This window comes from Puma concolor, chromosome B3 (assembly GCF_028749965.1).
Source record: "Puma concolor isolate L17-30 chromosome B3, mPumCon1.1.hap2, whole genome shotgun sequence".
NCBI classification, from domain to species: domain Eukaryota; kingdom Metazoa; phylum Chordata; class Mammalia; order Carnivora; family Felidae; genus Puma; species Puma concolor.
The window spans coordinates 130,708,925-130,730,785 of NC_141672.1; the positions used below are offsets into that span (position 1 = coordinate 130,708,925).

At 40.7% G+C, this 21,861-nt stretch overlaps 1 protein-coding gene across 1 annotated transcript in view; it reads left to right on the forward strand.

Moving 5' to 3' along the window:
- CERS3 (ceramide synthase 3) overlaps positions 1-21,617 on the forward strand; it is a 105,721-nt gene extending 84,104 nt beyond the window's left edge. Inside the window, exon 12 of the mRNA XM_025919586.2 lies at positions 19,303-21,617. Within this exon, the coding sequence (XP_025775371.1) occupies positions 19,303-19,470 (168 nt within the window). The 3' untranslated portion in view covers positions 19,471-21,617. The remainder of the gene's footprint in view (positions 1-19,302) is intronic.
- Positions 21,618-21,861: the final 244 nt, after the last annotated feature.

Genomic DNA, 21,861 nt, shown 5'->3' on the forward strand with positions numbered 1-21,861 from the left:
TTGTTTAACATGCTAGGATAATCTATTCCCTGTTTTTCCATCCTGGCCAGAAGCAGTTGTCACAGTATTTTATTTTCTAAATAACAATAGTTTATACACTTCCTGAGATAGCCTGTTTCATTTTCAAATGAGCATAACTGTTAGGTAGCTCCTCTTTATTCCTGATCTTTCCCTCTAGGCCAATGCTGTCCAATAAAAATATAATGTGAGCCACATATATAATTTTAAGTTCTCTAGTAGTGTCATTTAAAACCATAAGAAACAGGTGAAATTAATTTTAGCAATATATTTAACACAACATAAGCAAAATATTATCATTTCAATTTTGCCTGTGGTATATTTTGCCTGGTGTGTATCTTAATCGGGGAAGGATTATAATCATATTTACAGCTAATACAGTGATTCAGCAGTCAATACAAAAAACTAGGAATGAGACCTTTTTCATTCTTTTTTTTTCATGTTAAGTCTTTGCAATCCAGTGTGGATTTTACACTTACAGCACATCTCAATTTGGACTGACCACAACTCAATTGCTCAAAAGACACATGTGGCAAATGGCTACCACATTGGATGTTGTAGATTCTAGAATAGCCATTGTACTTCTCTCCTCCTGCATCTGAGACAGATGGTGGGATATGTTCTCATGTGTGATCTGTTCTCATGGGGCCCCTGGTGTTATGCTCGATTATACTGTTATGCTTGATTATACTATGCTGGCTGTACCCACTACCTTTCCTTTTCCACTCAAGAAGTTTTCAGTTTGTGAACAATAGAGGATAAAAGCCAACCTACTGTCTTTTAAAAAAAAATTTTTTTAATTATTTAGTATTTATTTATTTTTGAGAGAGAGAGAGAGAGAGAGAGAGAGAGAGAGAGAGAGAAAGAACAAGCTGGGGAGGGGTATAGAGAGCGGGGAACTGGGGATCTGAAGTGATGCAAGGCTCAAACTCACAAACCATGAGATCATGACCTGGGCCAAACTGTGACACTTAACTGACTGAGCCACCCGGGTGACCCCCAACCTATTGTCTTATTTTTCTTTCTCTTCTGTGACATCCTTATTTTTTGTTTTTTCCCTTCATTGCCTATCTCCAAGTACCACATCTTCTTTATATACCTGATTCTCTCCAACAAACTCTGCTTCTCTGAGTGACACTTCCTGTCTGGTACACTTTGGGGCTCCTTCTCTTTAATAAGGGCTATGAACTACCAGGTCCCAGCCTGTGCATTTATACTTTCCCTTTCTCTTTCTGGAGGTGATTTTGTCTGCACTTCTTCTAGGTCAATACACCCATTCTGCTCATTCCTTCCAACCTTCCCCTCTCCATGTTCCCAGCACAAGTTAGAGGGCTGAGGGAGCTCATTCGAATTTGTATATATATATTTTTCTTCTTATAGATACCCAAACAGTGTTCTCTCTTCCCCAGGAAAATTGAAGGCATTTGATGCTGTATTTGTTTTTGGAAAGTGAGGGAGAAATGTGGAATCAGTCTACGATTGTTCTCCAAGCCCAGAAGTCCTCAAGTAAATCATTTGCACACAGGTGCTTAAAACGTTTTTAATAATAGACTTCTTCCTCCATTCTCACATGTAATCTTGATGATGTTTCAGTATGGAAGCTGCATTTAGCAGCACAGAACTGCATGGTAGCCATTAGATATCAACCATATGCCCTACTATCACCCGCGTGGCTCTGCTTCTGTGGATTGAACATCTCCAATTCTTTTAGGGCACTGGGTGGCTCAGTCAGTTAAGTGTCTGACTCAGTTTTGGTTCAGGTCATGATCTCATGGTTCGTGAGATCAAGCCCTACATCAGGCTCTGTGCTGACAGTGTGGAGCCTGCTTGGGATTCTCTCTCTCTCTTGTCTCTCTGCATCTCCTCCACTCTCTCTCTTTCTCTCCCTCTAAATAAATAAATAAACTTAAAAAAATGTTTAAACATCTCCAATTCTTTAAACTGTACCTCATCCCAAGGTATGCTATTGAGCTTTTTCACCTACCTCTCTCATTTCATTTTATCCAGATTCTCCTTTAAATGAGCATCAGTTTCTACACATGGTCTGACTAATACAAAAGCAGGTCTGATGTCTCATTTTGTGAAAACTCTACTTCCATCGATGAAGCCTAGTTTTGCTTCGAGTTGCTGATAATCACATTACATTGTTAATTTATAGTGAGCTTGAAATTGATTAAAACCTCTAAGTCTTTTTCACATGGGCCAAGTCACATTTCCTCCATTTGGGGATTGTCTGGTGATGGTGGTGATTTGTGATGGAAGTTATATTCCTTCTTATTAAACATCACTTTGCTTAATAAGCTTATCATTTGAATGTTTTGCTTAAGAATGGAAAAGTAGTAGGGGCCCCTAGGTGGCTCAGTCGGTTAAGTATTCGATTTTGGCTCAGGTCATGATCTTGCAGTTTGTGAGTTCGAGCCCCGTATCGGGCTCTGTGCTGATAGCTCAGAGCCTGGAGCTTGCTTCGGATTCTGTGTCTCCTTCTCCTTCTGTCCCTCCCCCACTTATGCTCTCTGTCTATCAAAAATAAATAAATGTAAAAAAATTAAAAAAAAAACAGAATGGAAAAGAGGTCATTTGGTGATGGATGCTTAAATGTTCCTGAGGACCTTTTGTCTAGGACATCTGTTATAAGAATTCAGGAGTATTCTACATAAGCCATCTCATGAAGAAAGTCTTTATTATTTTTCCTGATATATATTTTCATCAGGTGAGGATTGTGATTATATTTAGGGAAAATACAGAGTGAGGTATACTGCTCTCACTGACAAGAAGATCTCCTAGGATTTCCACTTTTTATTTCAGATGAACTTTTTACACATTAGCTATGTTGACTACACCTGACCAGAATGACCTGTGGAGCCTTTAAAGAAGGACACTCATGGCCAGGTCCTAACTCAGACCATTTAAATCAGGATTTATGAGACAAGGCCCAGACATTGGAAGTTTTTAAATGTTTATTTACTTATTTTTTTGAGAGAGATAAAGAGCAAGTGGGGAAGGGCAGAGAGAGAGAGGGAGACAGAGAACCAAGCAGGCTCCATGCTGTTGGCACAGAGCCCGAAGCAGGGCTTGAACTCACAAACTGTGATATCATGACCTGAGCTGAAACCAAGAGTCAGACGCTTAACCAACTAAGCCACCCAGGGGGCCCTGGACATTGGAATTTTTGACTGACTTCTTCCCCTGATATAAGTGATTCTGATCTGCCTCTCAGGTTGAGAGCCACTAGAAAGTCGAGAAGTCCATGTATGTGTGTATCTGTGTGTCTTCTCCACTGATGGACAGATGTCCATGGACGACTCTCCATTTATTGTCTACTTTCTAAAAACCAAAGATAGCTGAATTTCTCCCCCACATGTGTGGAGTTTGTGGACATGACCTCAACAAATACTCCCATCTTGCAAATTTTAACAAGAGCAGCAGACTTTCATGTCACATAGGTGTTCAATGCTAAAACATTCTTACAAAAGAAAACTCAGACTATTGAAACACTTGGAGATTATTTCCTTTGTAGAAACCCAGAATTCTTTAAGTAGTACATTTCTCTGGAGAATTAAAGGCCTGACTCATTTTATAAGATGATTGACTAATTATTTGTAAATAGCCATCCATTATAGGAAGTGAGACATATTGGTAATTTTTTATTGCCTTTCTGGATTAAAAAGACTCATCTTAGGGGGTGCCTGGGTAGCTCAGTCAGTTAAGTCCAACCCTCAGTTTTGGTTCAGGTCATGACCTCATGGTTTTGTGAGTTCAAGTCCCATGTCAGGCTCTGAGCTAACGGTGCAGAGCCTGCTTGGGATTCTCTCTCCCTCCCTCTATCTCTGCCCCTCCTCTGCTCACGCTGTTTCTGTCTCTCTCAAAGTAAACAAATACACTTAAAAAAAATTTTTTAAAGACTCATGATATATAGATACTAAAGAAATAAAACTTATTTGAAATCATGGAATTTTCAAACTAGAAAGATCCTTAGGTGACTCGCTGCACCTCTTTTCACAGAGGGCAGCAATCTAGGGAGAGTCTGTGGCCTCAGAAACAGCCTGCTAACCACAGTGGTGACTCTGCCTGGGCATCACCTAGAGCTGGTTAGAAATGCAGCTTCACCAGGGGAACCTGGCTGGCTCATTCGGTTAAGCGTCTGACTCTGGATTTTGGCTCAGGTCATCATTTCACAGTTCATGGGATCGAGCCCTGCATCAGGCTCTGTGCCAGCATCGTGGAGCCTGCTTGGGATTCTCTTCCTCTCTCCTCTGCTCCTCCTTCCTCAAAATAAATAAGTGAAAACTTACAAAAAAAAAAAAAAACCTCAGAAATGCAGTATCTCAGGTCCCACTTCTGAATGAGAGCATGTACTTCATCAAGAACTCTGGGTGATTATATGCCTATTAAAGTTTGAGAAGCCCTGGTCTAGAAAATTCAGATCCAGGTAACTAACAGTAACTGTCCCTGCGTAGCTAGGTTTGATAGAATCCAATTTAAATTTAATGCAGCCTCTTTGAGGAAAAAAAAAAAAGAAAGAAAAACCCAATTGTTTTTTTCTGTGACCTTGTCATTTTGGATCATAAGAACTAATATAACAAAAAGGAATGTATTTGGGTAGTAGTTCAGAAAATTGAACTCTTTGACTGAATGCACCTCTTTTTCTTTTCATACAGTTGAAGTGAAAAGTTTGCTTTCAAAACAGCATAAAATGCTTATTATATTGTCCTTTGTTTCATTGCCAACTGTGGATTTAGATGTGGAGCCATTCAAAAAGCAGTGGGACATTATGAGTCATTCATGACCTCCTGGGCTTTTGACATTAATGTAGAACCACAGACTCCCAAGCCCAGAGTTTCCTTAAGGCATTTCAAAAACACAGCTCTACAATTTTATTGAAACCATAGCTGCAGATGTCTTTCCCAGAGGTATACGGAAGTGCTATGGCAGAGATCATTCATTTACTTGAAATGAGCATTTTATCTCATTAGCATTAGTATATTTTTTCCTCATTGTCAATGTTTATTTTGCTTGGTAATCCTTGCAATCAGTTTTTAGGAAGACAGGCCAGGGCCAGATGTTACCTTCATTAACAGGCAAATCATGATTAATTGATAAAGATCTTATATTCCAGTATCTTAAAATATAAGAAAAAGTTACACGAAACAGTAAAGCCAGAAGTGTAGATATCAGGGTTTGATTTACATTTATTGTACGCCCCCTCTCCCACTTTTTTTTTTTTTTTTTTGGTGGATATGAAAGTGATAAGTCGTGTATGACTTGGGTGGTGCTGGTTGTGTTACACACATTAATACAACTCAGATTGATGGCTACAGATGGGAGTATATTCTCTAAGATAACACAACACGGGGAGGGGTTCTGATGTTGTGTCATATGAGGAGCTGTGGGAGGAAATTGGAATATTTAGCTTGAAGAGGATTTAACTGTCTTTAAATGTTTGAAAAACTGACCGATGTTTGAAGGAAGTACACAGACTCCTTTTGGACAATTACTGTAGTTATTGGAGATGTATGAGCAGGAGTGTGTATCTGTCAACAGAAACTAGATTAGATGAGCCTAAATGTCCCTTCCAAACCGGGGGGCCGTTGGGCACTGATCTTTCTTAAGTAACACCCCTTCTGCATCTCCAGTGCTAACCCTCCAATCCGTGCCACTGCTCCCCTGGACTACAGTCACAGCCTGCATAGCCTCTACCTCTGGTGTCTCCGAAGTCCTTCCAGCCCCTTCCACACAGCAATCAGGAATGCTGTTATATAGCAACCAGCTCCCCCCATTAGAGCAGGAGTTTTCTGAGTATGGACGCCTTGTCTGTTTTGGTCGTTGCTATTTCAGACGGTGCTGCACAATGGCTTCTGGTTGGACTTAGAAGTAAAATATACCTCCTGACTGTGACCTTTGAAATTGATAATCCGGTCCATGCTCACTCCCTGACTTCATCTTAGGACATGCTCCATAGTTTCTCACTATGCTTCAGCTGCATTGGCCTTTCTGATCCCTCAAACGTGACAAGATTTTACCCCACCTCAGGCCCTTTGCACATACTATTTCTTCTTGAAACATTCTTCACCCCACTCTTTCCTGACCACTCCCACTTACCCTTCAGGTTACTACCTCCGAGTTCCATTTCCCTGGCACAGCTACCTGACGTCACCCCATCTAAGTGAGATCCCTAATTTACACATGGTGGTTTTCTCTACTTCATAGTAACACTTATAAATGTGTAGTTCTATATTTATTGTTATTTGTTTAAGCTCTTAGCATTTGGCTCTTCTAGTAGACTATAAGTTATCTGAAAACAAAGACTATTATGTCCTTGATGCCTTGCACAGTGCACTGGGGCTCAAGAAATAGTTTTTGAGCCAGTTGTTCTCAGTGGGGATTTTGCCCTCCAGAGACATTTGACAATCTCTGGAGACATTTCTGATTGTCACAGCTGTATCTAGTGGAAAGAAACTAAAGAAACTTACTGCTACCATCCTGAATGAGTAGAACAGTCCGCACACCATGAATTGCCAGGCTCACAATGTCAAGAGTGCCTAGGCTGAGGTTCCTGGAATGGATGGATGAACTTCTTTCTCTTTTGGCTGATTCCACTTTGTGGTTGGTGGTGTTCCCAAAGTATTCCTTGCTTTCCCATCTACCATTGTCATTCTATACAGAGGGAAGGTAGGTTATGCCGGAACAGCCAAACTCGCTAGTTCTTGAGAAGCCAAGCTCCGTGTAATTAGCTGGGTAGCATTTCTTCAGATGTAAATATTGGTGGTTTAAAATTATTCAAATGATAATTCCAAATGGTTGCCAGCCATTTCCTTTTGAAATCAGGCAACTGCATTGGGAAAGTTCTGATGAATGGAGAGAATAAGATTGTAGCTTATTTTTCAGTTGGAACTGGGTGAAAATACATTTATAACACTACCAACTTTCCATTCCTTCATGGTCATGTACAGTTTGGGTTGGGAAGGGAATAGTGGTAGGGTTGACCATGCCAAGCAGTCATTCTTGGTTCCTTTTCATTCACTTAGTGACCATTTCTGTCTTGTCATTTCTTCTCTTCTTAACCTTGTCGAATGTTGGGTCTAAGCAGCAGAACCGTTCATGTCCTGGAAGCAGCTAATTCTCACCTCCTGCCCTTCGCACATACCTTTCCCTCCCCTGGAATCACAGCATCCAAGTTTGAGCTACACAGTTTCCCATCTCTAGTTCAAGCAACTGTACTTAGGAGGAAGTCTTCCAAGGTTGCTACTTATTGAAACATTTCTTTCAGCCCCATACAGCTCTTCCCAATCTTCCTTCCCTCAGGGCACTGAGAGACTGATACTTGCACAGCATGCTAGGGAAAATCATCGCTACAGTCCAAAGAATGAGGAGACTGGGGCTCTGGTAGCAGCTCCAAGATCTAAAGGAATCAATGTCTCAGCATATTTTAACCTTTTCCTGGCACACCAGTTGGGAAACTCTGGTGTAGAACAGCCCCACGATACTCTAGTTGCTATGGGCCATAATAATGTTATGTATTCCATTTTGAATGTGAGCTGGTGGATTGGGGTTGCCTAAGAACAAGTTGTATTTTGTCTACCACTGGAGAAGGACAGTGGTGAGATACTTTGTGAATTTTCCTTATTCAGAAATCTCAGCAACAATGGCAGCATGGCTCCTCTGAGCCAAGGCAACGGCCCTGTCCCGCAAGAACTCTCTGAAGTGGTTGTCATGAGTCTGCTGCAAAGTGCTCTAGGTCAGGAGGGGGCTCTGGGGATCCAAACCTGTGTGGCACAGCTCTGCTGACTGCTGTGCTACAGTTTGCTGAGCCCATGGGCCAAGCCAACGCAGAATCTAGATCCTGGCCACAGGGATTTGATGAAGTTTGGAAATTGCTGAAGACAAGGGAAGAGGTCTGTACCAAAGAGCCCCACTGAGTGTGATGGGCTGGGAAACAAGGTCTCCCATACAGGGCAGGACTGAGGATGATCTGGAGGTTTTTGTCTGGAACAACTGAATGAATGGAAGTGTCATTTGCTGAAATAGGGAAGACCGGAGAAAAGGTGGTGTATGAGTTGACCAGCATTTGATAAGCCCATTAGGCAGCTGAGAGGAGATTGTCTACCTATGAGCATTTGAGTTTGAAGCCAGGGAGAGAGGTCCACACTGGGGTATAAATTTGGGAGTCAAGGTGGGGGTTTCTGCTGTGGTGTTAGATTCGTTCATTCACTCACTCATCAAACAGATACTGAGGGCCTACTGCACGCTAGATGGAATCACCTAAGAGAAACTAGAAAGAAAGATTGTATTCCCCTCTCTCCCCCTGCAAACAGAACCACTGAAGCTGTGTCCTTCCACCCATGCTTTCATATGCTTGTTAGACTTGAATACAGTCAAAAATATGGAGTATTGCTTTCTTATTTTTAAACTTTACATCTAGTACATATAATTGTGCATCTTGTTTTCTTCATCCATGACATTCACATTGATACATGTTACTCTGTGGATCAATTCATTTAACTCCTATACAGTTTTCCACCAATCAGATACTCCACACTCTGTTTAGCCTCCTGTTTACGGTCAATTCTACCATAAACATCCTTATATCTGTCTCCTTGGGAATGTATAATGAGAGTTTCTCTGTAGGGAGGATTCCCACGTCACCTTTACTGGATGCTGTCAAACTATCTTTCAAACTGAGTGCGTGAGAGTCTCTCGTTCCCCACATCCTCACCAACACTCGCTTTTATCGGACTTTTCAATATTTACCGGTTTGATGAATGTGAGATTTTTTTTAATCTCATTTTAATTCTCATCTTCCTGATTACTAATATTGAGCATTTTGTATAGTTTATTTGTCACAAATGTTGCCTCTTCCGTGAATTGCCTGCTCAGATCCTTTGTCTACTTTTCTGTCACATTGTGTTTTTCCCCCCTTCTTAATGGAGTGTAGAAATTCTTTGTTGGATGCTAATATTTAAAACAAATTTGAACGTTTCAATTTTAATACACATTTCCTATGACTATATACTTAATCCTCCACCTTTCTATGATTATTTCTTAAACGATGCTTACCTAAATCCTAGTGATTTTTTTTTTTTTCCAAAATCGCTTTGTATCTTTGCCTTGTTAGGGTTGTCGAATTTCCAGGCCATAGAATCTAAAGCTGTTTCTAAAGGCCATAAAATATGGCAGTTTAGAGAATGTGCTAATTTTAATGGTTCTAATCCCCAAAGCAAATTACATTTACGAAACCAAATCATTTTCCACATCCATCGCAATTGGATGATTATGTACCGAGTCTGGTACATTGTTAATTAATTTTTAGGTAATACAGAGAATATGAAAGACATCTATGGCTGTTATCAAGAACCATGCAGCTGCTGCGGGGCTGTGTCACTCAGCTGGGTGCGATGGAGTCTTGAAGCTCTTATTTAACCTGGAAAATGAACATGTTTGACAAGACACTCTCTAGAATCCACCTAGCCCTAAAAACTGATTTCTTCTCTTAGAAGCTCATTTTTCAAAGCCCCCATAAGCCTTAGCAAAATGAATTCATTTCTTAAGGAAATTAGAGACATTGATAGCACCAAGTGAAATGAAAAAAGCCATCAGTGGAGAATAGAATGCACACTTGACCTTTGTACGACACGGGTTTGAACTGTGCTGTACTGTGAATGTATGTTCTGTTCCTTATGATTGTCTTAATGTTTTCTTTTCTCTAGCTCATTTTAAGTATACAGTATATAGTACATGTAACACACAAAATATGTGTTAGTCAACTATTCATGTTATTGATAACATTTCCAGTTAACAGTAGACTACTAGCAGTTAAATTTTTGGTGAGTCAAAAGTTATACGTGGATTTTCAACTGTGCAGGGGTCAGTGCCCCTAAACCCCGTGTTGTTCAAGGGTTATATTCTAGCTTACACTGGTGAGTTGTGGCAGTTTGAAAAGCAACTTTTGTGTCTGGCTCTGAAATTCAAGAGGAAACATTCTGTATACGCAGACAAGCCAATCTCAGGGTATGTTTTCAGGGATGTGGATCCAAACTCCACAGGACATAAAGGGCTAGGTACTACGTTGACTCGCACTCAGAATTATAGGCAGCTGGGGCTGTGATCTTGATCCTGGCATTCTGTGTCCAAGAGATTTGACACCAACCAAAGGTAATTACCATGTACTATTACAAAGTCAGCCAGTTTTGTGTGAGCTCCCCAAAAGAAAAGGAGACTAGCAGAAGCTGAAAGTGTGTTCATTACTTTAGGGATCAGATGCTTGAGTCTTTGGACATAAGTCAGTTCAGCTCTGTGCCCCCATTCCTGGCACCCACTCTTCAAAGGGGTATTTTGACTTCATGACTTTAATTGAGGAAGGCCATTTTTATCCCAATTTCAGAGCTTTCTTTCTTTCTTTCTTTCTTTCTTTCTTTCTTTCTTTCTTTCTTTTTAATGTTTATTCATCTTTGGGGGTGGAGGGAGGAACAGAGAGAGACGGAGACACAGAATCCAAAGCAGGCTCCAGGCTCTGAGCTGCTAGCACAGAGCCCGACACAGGGCTCAAACCCACAAACCACGAGATCATGACCTGAGCTGAAGTTGGACGCTTAACTGACTGAGCCACCCAGGCGTCCCCCAATTTCAGAGGTTTCTATTTCTTCTAGTGTATGGGATGTTTCCAAACTGACTGCCAGTCTCCCTTCACAGTGGCTGTGATTTCAGGCCATCCTCTGAACACACATCTTCTCTGCCCTCTTGGAGTGCCAGGCAGATGACATTTGCCAATATTGATGCCTTTTGGTGATGTGGGGGCTCCAGAGCCCCCGTTAGAGCTAGTAACACGGTCTCCGCTACATACGTAACTTGTCCCTCATTCTTTCCACCACCGTTTTGTGCAACCAAAGGTTGTTGCCAGGTGAGAAGGGGATTCTTAAAAGACTTTGCAAAAATTATACTCATCCACTTCAATCGTGGAATGAATAATATTGTTAATAACGTGTTCTAGAGGGCCCAGGTCATTTCTGGGAAAAGTTCAGTTGCATATAGATATCTTTGCTAATTCAAAAGAATGTTATCTAAAGTGATCAGATAGTAATGTGCTCTCTGTGATGGCAGCTGCTGAGACCTTCACTGAGGGGCAGCTCAGGTGGGCAGATCACGGTGAGCATGTGAGCCCATACGCTTGGGCAAGTGGGAGAACTGAACCAAGTAGCTGTGACCCTTTGGCTGCTGATCCAAGGTCCAGTTCACTCTTCAAAAGGTTCTGGGTCCTCTTTATGCATGCATTTTCTTGGGCCTTTAATAATTTGTGAGAGGGTTTCAGGCCAACATTTGCATGAGACAAGTTCTACTGGCCCAGTGACAACTAAAAGTGTGCAGAGAACAGTGTAGGGAAAGGCAATGCAGGAAAAGAAATGGGCTGATTCCAAGAGACAGACTCAATGCTGCTGTGTAAGCAGTCTTGGCACTCTGTCAAAGCAGACAGGTAGTGTTCCAGAAAACACTGTGGCTTGACCTTTAGCAAGTATTTAATTCCTTGTTCCACTAGAGCAAGCTTGATTTGTTTTTGATTTCTGTTAAGTGTTGTAATTGCTGGGAAAGATTTGTAGTTGTGAAAAGGTGCTTTGCAGAACATGCATTATGGTTTGTATTTTAATATTCTCTGATTTGGGCTATTTAGAAAAACCTCTTTTTTCTGGCATACCTGAAGTCAGCTTTTTTCAAACTGTGGGTGGCAGATCAGTAATCCAGTTTCCTAGGTCTCAACCGCCGTTTTTGCAATGAAACAGAACAGAACAAAACATGTCAGTGTTTGTCCCACAGAGTAAAAATAATTAATTAGGGGTGATTTTCATTATTTCCAATTTTATGCTTCGAAGTCAGTCCTGCTGGTCCCAAGGGCAGAGTCAGAACAGGGTGAGGAGGTATAAGGAGACCGCTGGTGCTCTGTTCAGTAGGAAAGGAGAGGGAGCTTTCTTATGCAGAGAACTGACCTCAAACAGAACCGAGTGTCTGCCTCCTGGGTGCCCTGTCTCAAGTGTGTGTGCACAAGACTCCAGCAGGGGTCTGTAGAGCACTGCGGTTCACAGTTTCTAAGCTTAGAGTAGGGTTTTCATCCGATCTGCCTTTCTTAGCTGTGTGGCCTTCTAAGTTACTTAATCCCTCTGAGCCTCAGTTTCCTCTCTTGTAAAGTAAAGAGACTGGCTCCTATGTCCTAGGGTTACTGGGAGGAGGGAATGTTATTGTTCACACTAGCTGCTTGGTCCAGTGCTCAGCACACAGACATTTAGAGCATGAGTGTCTATAGCAGCCTTATCCACAATTGACAAAACTCGGAAGCAACCAAGACGTCCTTCAGTAGGTGGATGTGTACATAAACTGTGGTACCTCCGATGGTGGAATATTCCTTAGCAATAAAAAGAAATGAGCAATTGAGCCATGAAAAGACATGGAGGAACCTTAATGCACATAACTAAGTGAAAGAGGCCAATCTTAAAAGACTACATACTCTATGATTCCAACTATATGACATTCTGGAAAAGACAAATCTGTGAGGCAGTAGACAGGTCAGTAGTCACAAGGGGTTGGGGAAGAGGGAGGGATGAATAGGTGGAGCACAGCGGACTTTTAGAGCAGAGGAAAAAAATCCATTTGAGGTTTCCACTGCTGTTACGGTTTTATTATAGACGGCATATACAAGATAAAATTGAATATAACATGAACTTTTAGCAATACTTTAATACCCATAATTTCCGATTTATATTATGTAAGCTTGCATAACATGCAACCACTTGTACATCCATCTGATAAACTCTCACTATCCAAAAATCCTTTCTGAGCTTGATGCATCATCTAGGGCCATGGTTCTCAATCCTACTGGACCCGTATCCCATTCGCTAGCCTGAAATTAAATTCCCAGGTTAAGGGGGCGCCTGGGTGGCTGAGTCGGTTGAGCGTCCAACTCTTGATTTCAGCTCAGGTCATGGTCCCAGTGTCATAGGATTGAGCCCCGCATTGGGCCCCATGCTGAGCGTGGAGCCTGGTTAAGATTCTCAATCTCTCTCTCTCTCTCTCTCTCTCTCTCTCTCTCAAAATTAAAAAAAAAAATCCCAGGTAATATAACTCACCTATAATCATAATTTCAAAATTAATATAATGCCACAACTGTAATAGAAAAAGATATAATAAGAGGCATTTCTGATAAAACATTCATTTCATGTGTAACCTACGTGCAAAACTACACTCAAGAGGATCCTGGGGTCAACAGATGCCGTGCTTGCTCATGTGGAGACTCACCATGAATGGGGCAGCTGTAAACACAGACTGATGCAGGCATGTTGTGCTGGGACTCAACTTCCCCCCGGTAGTGTTGTGTCATCTGTGACATGGTTTTCTGAAATTATGAAGCCCTGAACAAAACAAAGTATAGCCTTCCTTTGAATTGTGTACATAGTTATGTTCCTGGAGAATTGAGAGTATATTAAAACCACACAAGAATTACCATGCTTGAATGTAAAATGGAATTAGGTTCTAGGCTTGGATGATTAAACACAGAAACACAGTTTCACTTACACAGAGGTCTGGCAGGATGCTAGGATGTCAGGCACATTGTAGGATATATGGTATCTCTAGCCACTGCTTACTGAAAATCAGTGATGCTCCCCAACCTTTGTGACCATTAGACGCCATTAATTTCCAGAAGGCTCCACTGATCCAGGACCCCTTCCTAGAGGTAAGAGGGCTGGAGATGTGGCTTGGGGCAATGGGAAGCATCTTCTAGGACCAGTTCATATCTCAGCTGAAGCAGCTCCTTAAGTCCTGGAGAAATGGGACAGTAGATAATAGTCTGCTTTTCTGGAGAGAAATTTATTTCTTTATTCTGACTCAAATTTCCCCTTGTTCCCTACAAAAATCTTTTGAAGAAGGAGACTCAAGGGGCGTGGTCCATGAAAGCAATCATCAGCCAGGCATGATCCTTCCCTGAAGGACCCCATCTGCAGAGGGGAACAGCACTTCTGATCCCTGCTCCCAGCATATCATAAAAAGGTTGCCTTTCTCCATTGCATAACAGATGAGACACCAAGTTTATGCCTCCATGTTTACAGTGAGCCTTTTTACTTTAAGACCCTTTCTGTGTTGTTGTGGAAAAGAACCTATCATACTGAGAAAAGCCCATGACGTGACATTTCTGTGATTAAGGCAGCAGAATATGGGTACGTTGGGTTTTTTCAAAAACCGTGTTTGCAGGAAGATTGTACACAGAGGAGGTATTCGGTTACATATACCCAGAGGTGGTCAGGTTTAGTATGGAGGTCACAAAAGGAGAAAGTGACTCATATGGCTATAGATGGCATCTCAAAAAATGGGGTGTCAGGAACCAGCCTTCATCTTCCATGTTTTTTTTCTTTTTTTTAAATTTCTATTCGCTTTGGTGGGGGGGGGGGGCGGGGGCATGGAAGGGGCAGAGAAATAGGGGGATAGAGGATCTGAAGTAGGCTCTGTGCTGATAGCAGAGAGCCTGATGAAGGGTTCGAACTCATGAGCCAGGAGATCACGACCTGAGCTGAAGTTGGATGCTCAACCAACTGAGCCACCCAGATGCTCCCATGTTTGTTTGTTTGTTTGTTTGTTTTCTTTTCTAGTCTAAGTTTAATAGAGATGTTTGTGAACTGGTTTAGAGGGGTGCGGGGTCATGGCCAACATTGGCCTTGCCCAGAGCCTGAGTTCTCAGTATTGTTCTAATAATCCATACCATCTTTTCTGTTTTGGAATGAAGCCTGATCTGTAGCAATGTCATTCTTCTGAGAGTCTTCCTCCCAGAATTTCTCTGAGAATACCTGAGAGAGGTGGGGGAGCCTATACCCCTTCATTAAGAACTGCCCTTGAAAGAGTCCCTGCATAAAGAAAATAGAACCCATCCTAATTCCCGACAATAAGAGCATCTTGACAACCAAAAGGCCTACATGAGTAATACTTTACTTAGCAAATGCATATTGGGAAAACCATAGTTTTTGCTATCTGAAAAGAAATATGATTAATTTTTAAACACCATTGGGAAAATTGACTTTTTCCCATCTGTATAAAGTTTGATGAATCTATACACAGGTATAGATTTGTGTAGCCATCACCGTAATGGTGCCCCTGGCATCCCTTCTCCATCCAGATAGGTGGTCTTTTCAAGAAGAGCATGTAAATGTGATCTCGCTGTTAGTGAGTTCGAGCCCGGTGTCAGTGTCAGTGTGCACTCGCACTGTCAGTGAGGAGCCTGCTTAGGATTCTCTCTCTCTCTCTCTCTCTCTCTCTCTCTCTCTCCCCTTCCCTTGCTCTCTCTCTCTCAAAATAAATAAACTTTAAGAAAAATGTATCATTTTTTAAAAAGAAGAGAATGTTAATAACATTAGTATATCATATGGTAGGTATCCTTTTAAAACTAATTTATTTTCACTTAGCATAATGCCTCTGAGATTCCCCCAATTTCTTGTAAATGTCAACACTTGTTTCTTTTTCATTGGTAAGTAGTATTGCATTGTACAGATGCACCACCATTTATCCATTTACTGATTGAAGAACATTTGAGTTGCTTCCAATTTTCGCAGTTATGAATAGAGATATTATAAACATTTGTTTTTATGTGAACATAATGTTCATTTCTCCAGGGTGGATACTCGGAAATAGGATTGCTGCCATATATAGTAAATGTTTGTTTAACTTTATAAGTAACTGTCAAACTATTTTCCAAAGTGCCTGTACCGTTTTGTATTTCCGTCAGCAATGTGTAAGAGTTCCTTCCAGTCACTCTGCGTCCTTGTCAGCACTTGGTATTGTCAGTAATTTTAATTTTAGGTATTCTAATGGGTTTATAGTTGTATCTCATCCTGGTTTTAATTTGCATTTGGCTAACAGTTAATGATGTTGAACATCCTTTCAAATGCTTTTTGACATCCTGTATCCTCTTTAAGGAAATGCTTCTCTTTGCATATTTTGCCCACTTTTCAGTTGGTTTGCTTTTTTCTTATTGTTGAGTTTTGAGAGTTCTTTATTATACATACAAGTCAGCTATGAGGTTGGCAAATATTATTTCCTAGTTTGCACCTTGTCTTTTTATTCTCTAAATAGTGTTTTTTATAGTGGACTTCATTTTGATGAAGTCCAGATTATTGGTTTTTTCCAATAGAGTTTGTTGTTGTTGTTGTTGTTGTTCCACATCTTGGAACCCCTCACCCAACCTAAGGTCACGGGTTTCTTCTAAAAGTTTTATAGTCTTACATTCTACATTTAGATCTATGATCCATTTTGGGTTGGCTTTTGTGTAAGATATGACACTTAGGTTAAAGTTTAGTTTTTTGCCTATGGATTTCTAATTGTTCCAACACTGTTGGAAACACTATTCTTTCTCCATTGAATTCCTTTTGCACCTTTGTCAAAACTCAATTGGCCATATTTATGTGTGCCTATTTTTAGATTCTCTATTCTGTTCCACTGATCTATGTGCTTATCCCTTTGCTAATACCACCCAGCTTTGATTACTATAACTTTATAGTAAGTTTCAAATTTGGGTAGTTTGAGTCCTCCAATTTTATCAGAATTGCTTTAGCTCTTCTAGTTTCTTTGCTTTTCCATATAAATTTTAGAATCGGCTTGTCTATATGTACAAGAAATCTTGCTGAGATTTTAATTGGTATTGTGTGGAATCTGTAGATCAACTTGGGGGTAATTAACATTTTTACTATGTTTAATCTGCCAATCCATGAACATAGTATATCTCTCCAATTATTTAGATCTTTGATTTCTTTCATCAGAGTTTTATAGATTTTACATACAGATCCTATATGTGTTTTGTTAGATTTATACCTAAGCATTTTATTTTTTGGAAACTTTTGTAATGTTACAGATATTTAAATTTCAGTTTTTAGTCAGACATTGCTAGTCATGTTAGTTTCCTGTGGCTGCTGTAACAAAACTTGATGGCTTAAAACAGCAAACTTGATGGCTTAAAACAGCAAATTTATTCTTTCACAGTTCTGGAGGCCAGAAGTCTATAATCAGTTTTGAGCTGAAATCAAGGTGTGGCAGGGCTGTGTTCCCTCCAGAGGCTGTAGGAGAATCTGTTCTTGGTCTTTTCCAACTTCTGGTGGCTGCCAGTATTCCTTTCTTGCAACCACATTACTCCAGTCTCTAACTCCATCTTAACATTGCCTATTCTCTGTGTTGAATCTCCCTTTGCCTCTCTTATACACTTCGGATGGCCTTAGGGCATTCCTAGATTATCCAGGACAGTCTTCTCAAGATTCTTAACTTAATCATATCTGCAAAAACTTTACCATATCGGGTAACAGTCACAGGTTTTTAGGGATTAGTACTTAATATCTTTGAGGACATTTTTCAGGCTACTACATTATTGTTTAGAAATGCAGGGCACCTTGGTGGCTCAGTCAGTTAAGCTTCCAACTTCGGCTCAGGTTATGATCTCGCAGTTGTGAGTTTGAGCCCCACGTCAGGCTCTGTACTGACAGCATAGAGCCTGGAGCCTGCTTCGGATTCTGGGTCTCCCTCCCTCTCTGCCTCTCCCCTGCTCATGCTCTCTCTCTCTCTCTCTCTCTCTCAAGCAATAAAATAAACATTAAAAAACATATAGAAATCAAGATTGTGTGTGTGTGTGTGTGTGTGTGTGTGTGTGCGGTTTTGTGTGTTAACCTTGTGTCCTGCAACTTTGTGCTAAACTCACTTATGAATTTTAGGAGTTTTCAGTAGATTCTCTGGGATTTTCTACATAGATAATCATGTCATCTTCAAATAGTGACGCTTTTACTTCTTTCTTTCCAATCTGTTTGACTTCTGTTTCTTTTTCTTACCTTATTACATTGACTAGGACTGCCAATACAATGTTGTATAGGAGTGGTGAAAGTAGATATTCTTGCTTTGTTCCTAATCTTAGGAGGAAAGCGTTCGGTCATTCATCATTAAGTATGATGTTAGCTTCTATTTCTTCTTTGCTGAATTTTTTTTGATCATGAGTGGATGTAGAATTTTGTCATATGATTTTTCTTCATCAACTGATATAATTATATATTTTTTCCTTCTTTAGATTATTAATAGGTTGAATTACATTCATTGATTTCTAAATATTGAAACAGCCTTGCATTACTGGGACTAACCCCACTTCATTTTGATGTATTATTATTTTTATACATTGCTGGTTTTGATTTGGACTATCGTGTTGAGGTTTTTTATGTGTATATTCATTAGAGATATCGGTCTGTAGTTTTTTCTCATGCTGTCTTTTTTCTGGCCTTGGTATGTGGGTAGTTCTAGCCTCAAAATAAATTGGGAAGTATTCCTTCTTCTTTTTAATGGAAGATATTGTGGAACTTTGGTGTTATTTCTTCTTTATATGTTTCATAGAATTTTCCAGTGAAAACTTCTGGGCCTGATGATATTCGTTTCCAGAAGATCTATAACTAATTTAATTTATTCTATAGTTATAGGACTTTTTTAGGTTAGCTATGCCATATTGGGTGAATTTTGGTAGTTTGTCGTTTTTGAGAAATTAGTCCATTTCATCCAAGTTGTCAAATATATATGCATAATATTGCTCATTGTATTCTGTTATTTTTATAATATTTGTAGTATCCATAGTTGAATCCTCTTTTTATTTTCTGACAAGTTGTGCCTTCTCTCTCTTTTCCTTTGCTAGTGATTTATCAATTTTATGGATCTTTTCAAAGAACCAGCTTTTGGCTTACTGCTTTTTCTCTATTGTTTTTTCTGTTTTTGGTTTCATTGATTTCTTTATTATTTCCTCCCTTTTGCTTGCTTTGGGCTTATTTTGCACTTCTTTTTTCTAATTTCTTAAGGTGGAAGCTCACATTATTTGAGACTTGTCTTCTTTTTAATATAAACATTTAATGCTATAAATTTCCTTATAAGCACTATTTAGCTACCTTTGACAAATTTTGATATGCTGTAGTTTCATTTTAATAAAAATGTTTTCTAATATCCATTGTGACTTACTCTTTGATCCATTGTCAAGTGTGTGTTGTTTAATTTCCAACTGGTTTGAGATTTTCCTATTTTTTGTATTGATTTCTAGATTAATTCCATTATAATCTGAAGTATACTTTGCATAATTTCAATTCTTTAAGTTTGTTGAGATTTATTGTGTGACCCATGATATGTTCTACCTTGGTGAATGTTTGGTTTTTGAAATTTGCATTTTCTTTCTGGGTTTGGGATTTGGGTTTTCTTAATCACTCAAGCCTCTTTCTGGAAGGTTGTCACTCACATCCCATTCCTTTCTTTCTCTAGGACACCCACGATGTGCGGAGTGATGATGAGGATGGGTATGGAGAGGACGAGGAAGAGGAGGAGGAGGAGGAGGAGGAAGAAGCCACCAAAGGCAAAGAGAGAGACTGTTTGAAGAATGGCCTCGGGGCCAACAGGCATCTCATTCTCAACGGTCAACATGGCCGTTAGGTTGAAGTCCATGCAGCTACCGGGTCACAGTGTCCTCTAAGGGCTGCTGGAAGCCAGAGTTGCTTCCCCCTCCACAGCTGTGGCCTACAGGAGCCACAGGGACCCCAGATTCTGCCCTTTTCTCTTTTCAACCACTACCTTCCTCTCCCCCTGAGATGTATTTAAAAAAATGTTGTTAATTTGTGTTAAAATGTTAAATATAGCATCCCTATGGATTTTACTGCAGTTAGGACTCAGACTGGTCAAAGATTTCAAGGATTTCTCCAGAGGCCCTTTTCAGTTCAGTTGTGTTCATTCATATATGTGAGACTGGTGGTTTTCCATGCACTCACGTCATGCCAGTAGGACTTTGCACCTTGCCACCTTGCTCACTCTCAGGATTACTTGAGAGGTTCTAAGGGAACCCACTTTTTCAGGTGTGTTCAGCCACAGAGAACAGCTCATTGCCTCCCAAAGTGATGTAGAGGACGCAATACAACAGTGGCAGAAGGACCAAAGGAGGTGACCAGGCTTCCAGGGCTCACTGGCCACTTTCTGATGTGGGTGGTTTTTTTAAACCTTCCAAGCCTTGGTGTCCAGTGGGAATAGTAATATTTGCCTGGCCTACCTCATGGAGTTGGAGTAAGGATCAAATGAGATAACAACAGAAGGAAAGTGTATAACTGCCAACTGCAATGTGACTGTTACCTGACCCTGTTTTCACTATGATGCCAACTCTGTTTGGGAGACAGAAACCTGGCTACACTTGGCACTGAATGGGCCTGAACAAAAGGCACAATCTTAAAAATTTTATTTTAAATGTGTCTGGAGATACCCAGAAGTGCAAATATCCAGAAGGTTGTTTCCATTATATTTGGTAATAGCTACCCAGGGATGATTCTCAAATTCCCCCAAATTCCCTACCCCCAGGTCCCCTGGCCAGTGGAGGCAGCCTGGGCCCCAATTCCTTATTGTCTTTTGCTGGCCTCTCACTCGCTTCCTGAGAAGGAAGCTTTCCTGCCCCTGGCCCTGCCCCTGCCCTGAGCCCCTCCTTCAGGCTGGCAGAGCTGCCCAGACAGCAGTAGGATCCCTCTGGGGGCCTGTCCCAGAGAGTCAGACCCAGGGCAGGCTGCTCACCTAGCCATTATTTCCCGGAAAACCTGAGCCTTTGGGGCATGACATGCGTGCGAGCTGTTGACCCAAGTGAAATCTTAGAAACAGAAAGAGGATGCCACACTCTTTCATCTCTGCTATGCAACCCAATCAGACTGCTCAACAGTAAGACAGAACAAAACAAAAGGCTGCAAAATACCCCCTGAGAAATGTCCAAGGACAAGTGTTAGAGTCAATGGAAGCTCTTGGGGCTGCAGACCACTCAGGGAATACAGATACAGATACCAATACAGGCTGGTGGGTCAGTAGCCTGCTGGCGGCCCCCTCAGGGGGCACATCTGAGCCCAGAGTGCAGGGCAGACCTGAGACTTAGGGTTCAGCTGGCTGAGGAGAGGCTGAGCCTTGCAGAGGAAGAGCTTGAACGGAACACACAAATACCCCTCCACACACAAACACACCAATCTCTCATACTTTGGGGGCCACATTGTGCACTTTTGTCCCATTTGCTTGGGGCCCCTATTATAAAACCAAGTGGGAGTTAGGGCTGTGAGGGCTGGCAAGACATCCACACAGGCCCCCCTGATGCAGGCTGCTGCTGCTGAGTGGAAAGGCACGGCCCAGCAAGGGGTCCCCAGTTTTTATTCTTTAATAAAAAGATGTTTTTAAAATCTTCAGGATAAACAAAGACAAAACTCAAAACCCTTGCTAATTCTTTCCCCATCAAGATCTCTTCCTGAGGAGTCATTAGAACAACAGAAAACCCTATGTCAAGTTTTCTCTGCCTGTTATTTGCTTTTATGAGTACAATGACATAGGCATCATATGTACAATGTTATATTATAAATCTAGAATGCCTCCACTCCCTTTAGGACATAGCTGTTAAATTATTATTATTATATTATATTATTATTATTGGTGGAAGAAAAATCCCATTGAGACACTATGTTTTATGTTTCCAGTTAACAGACTGTTTTTTTCCTTAATTTATTTTGGTCTTGTCTCTGTACCAAATTATCTTCTCACTTAAGGTAAAAACATGTTTATTGGCTGCTGTAGCCTCCAGTTCTTTTTTTTTTTTTTTCTTATTTAAATGTGAAAGGTAAACTTGATAGGCCAACTTCAGCTCTCTCTCATACAACCGGAAGCACTGAACTACCTCTGGAAAGGTAGATATGCATTTTTGTAACATCCTCTATGGCTTTTGTGGTCATTTTAAAGGTCACCTCTCTTCCTACCAGAACCAAGGGCTCACACTATGCCAGATGACTTTATAAAAACACAGTCCACTGTGCCACCAAT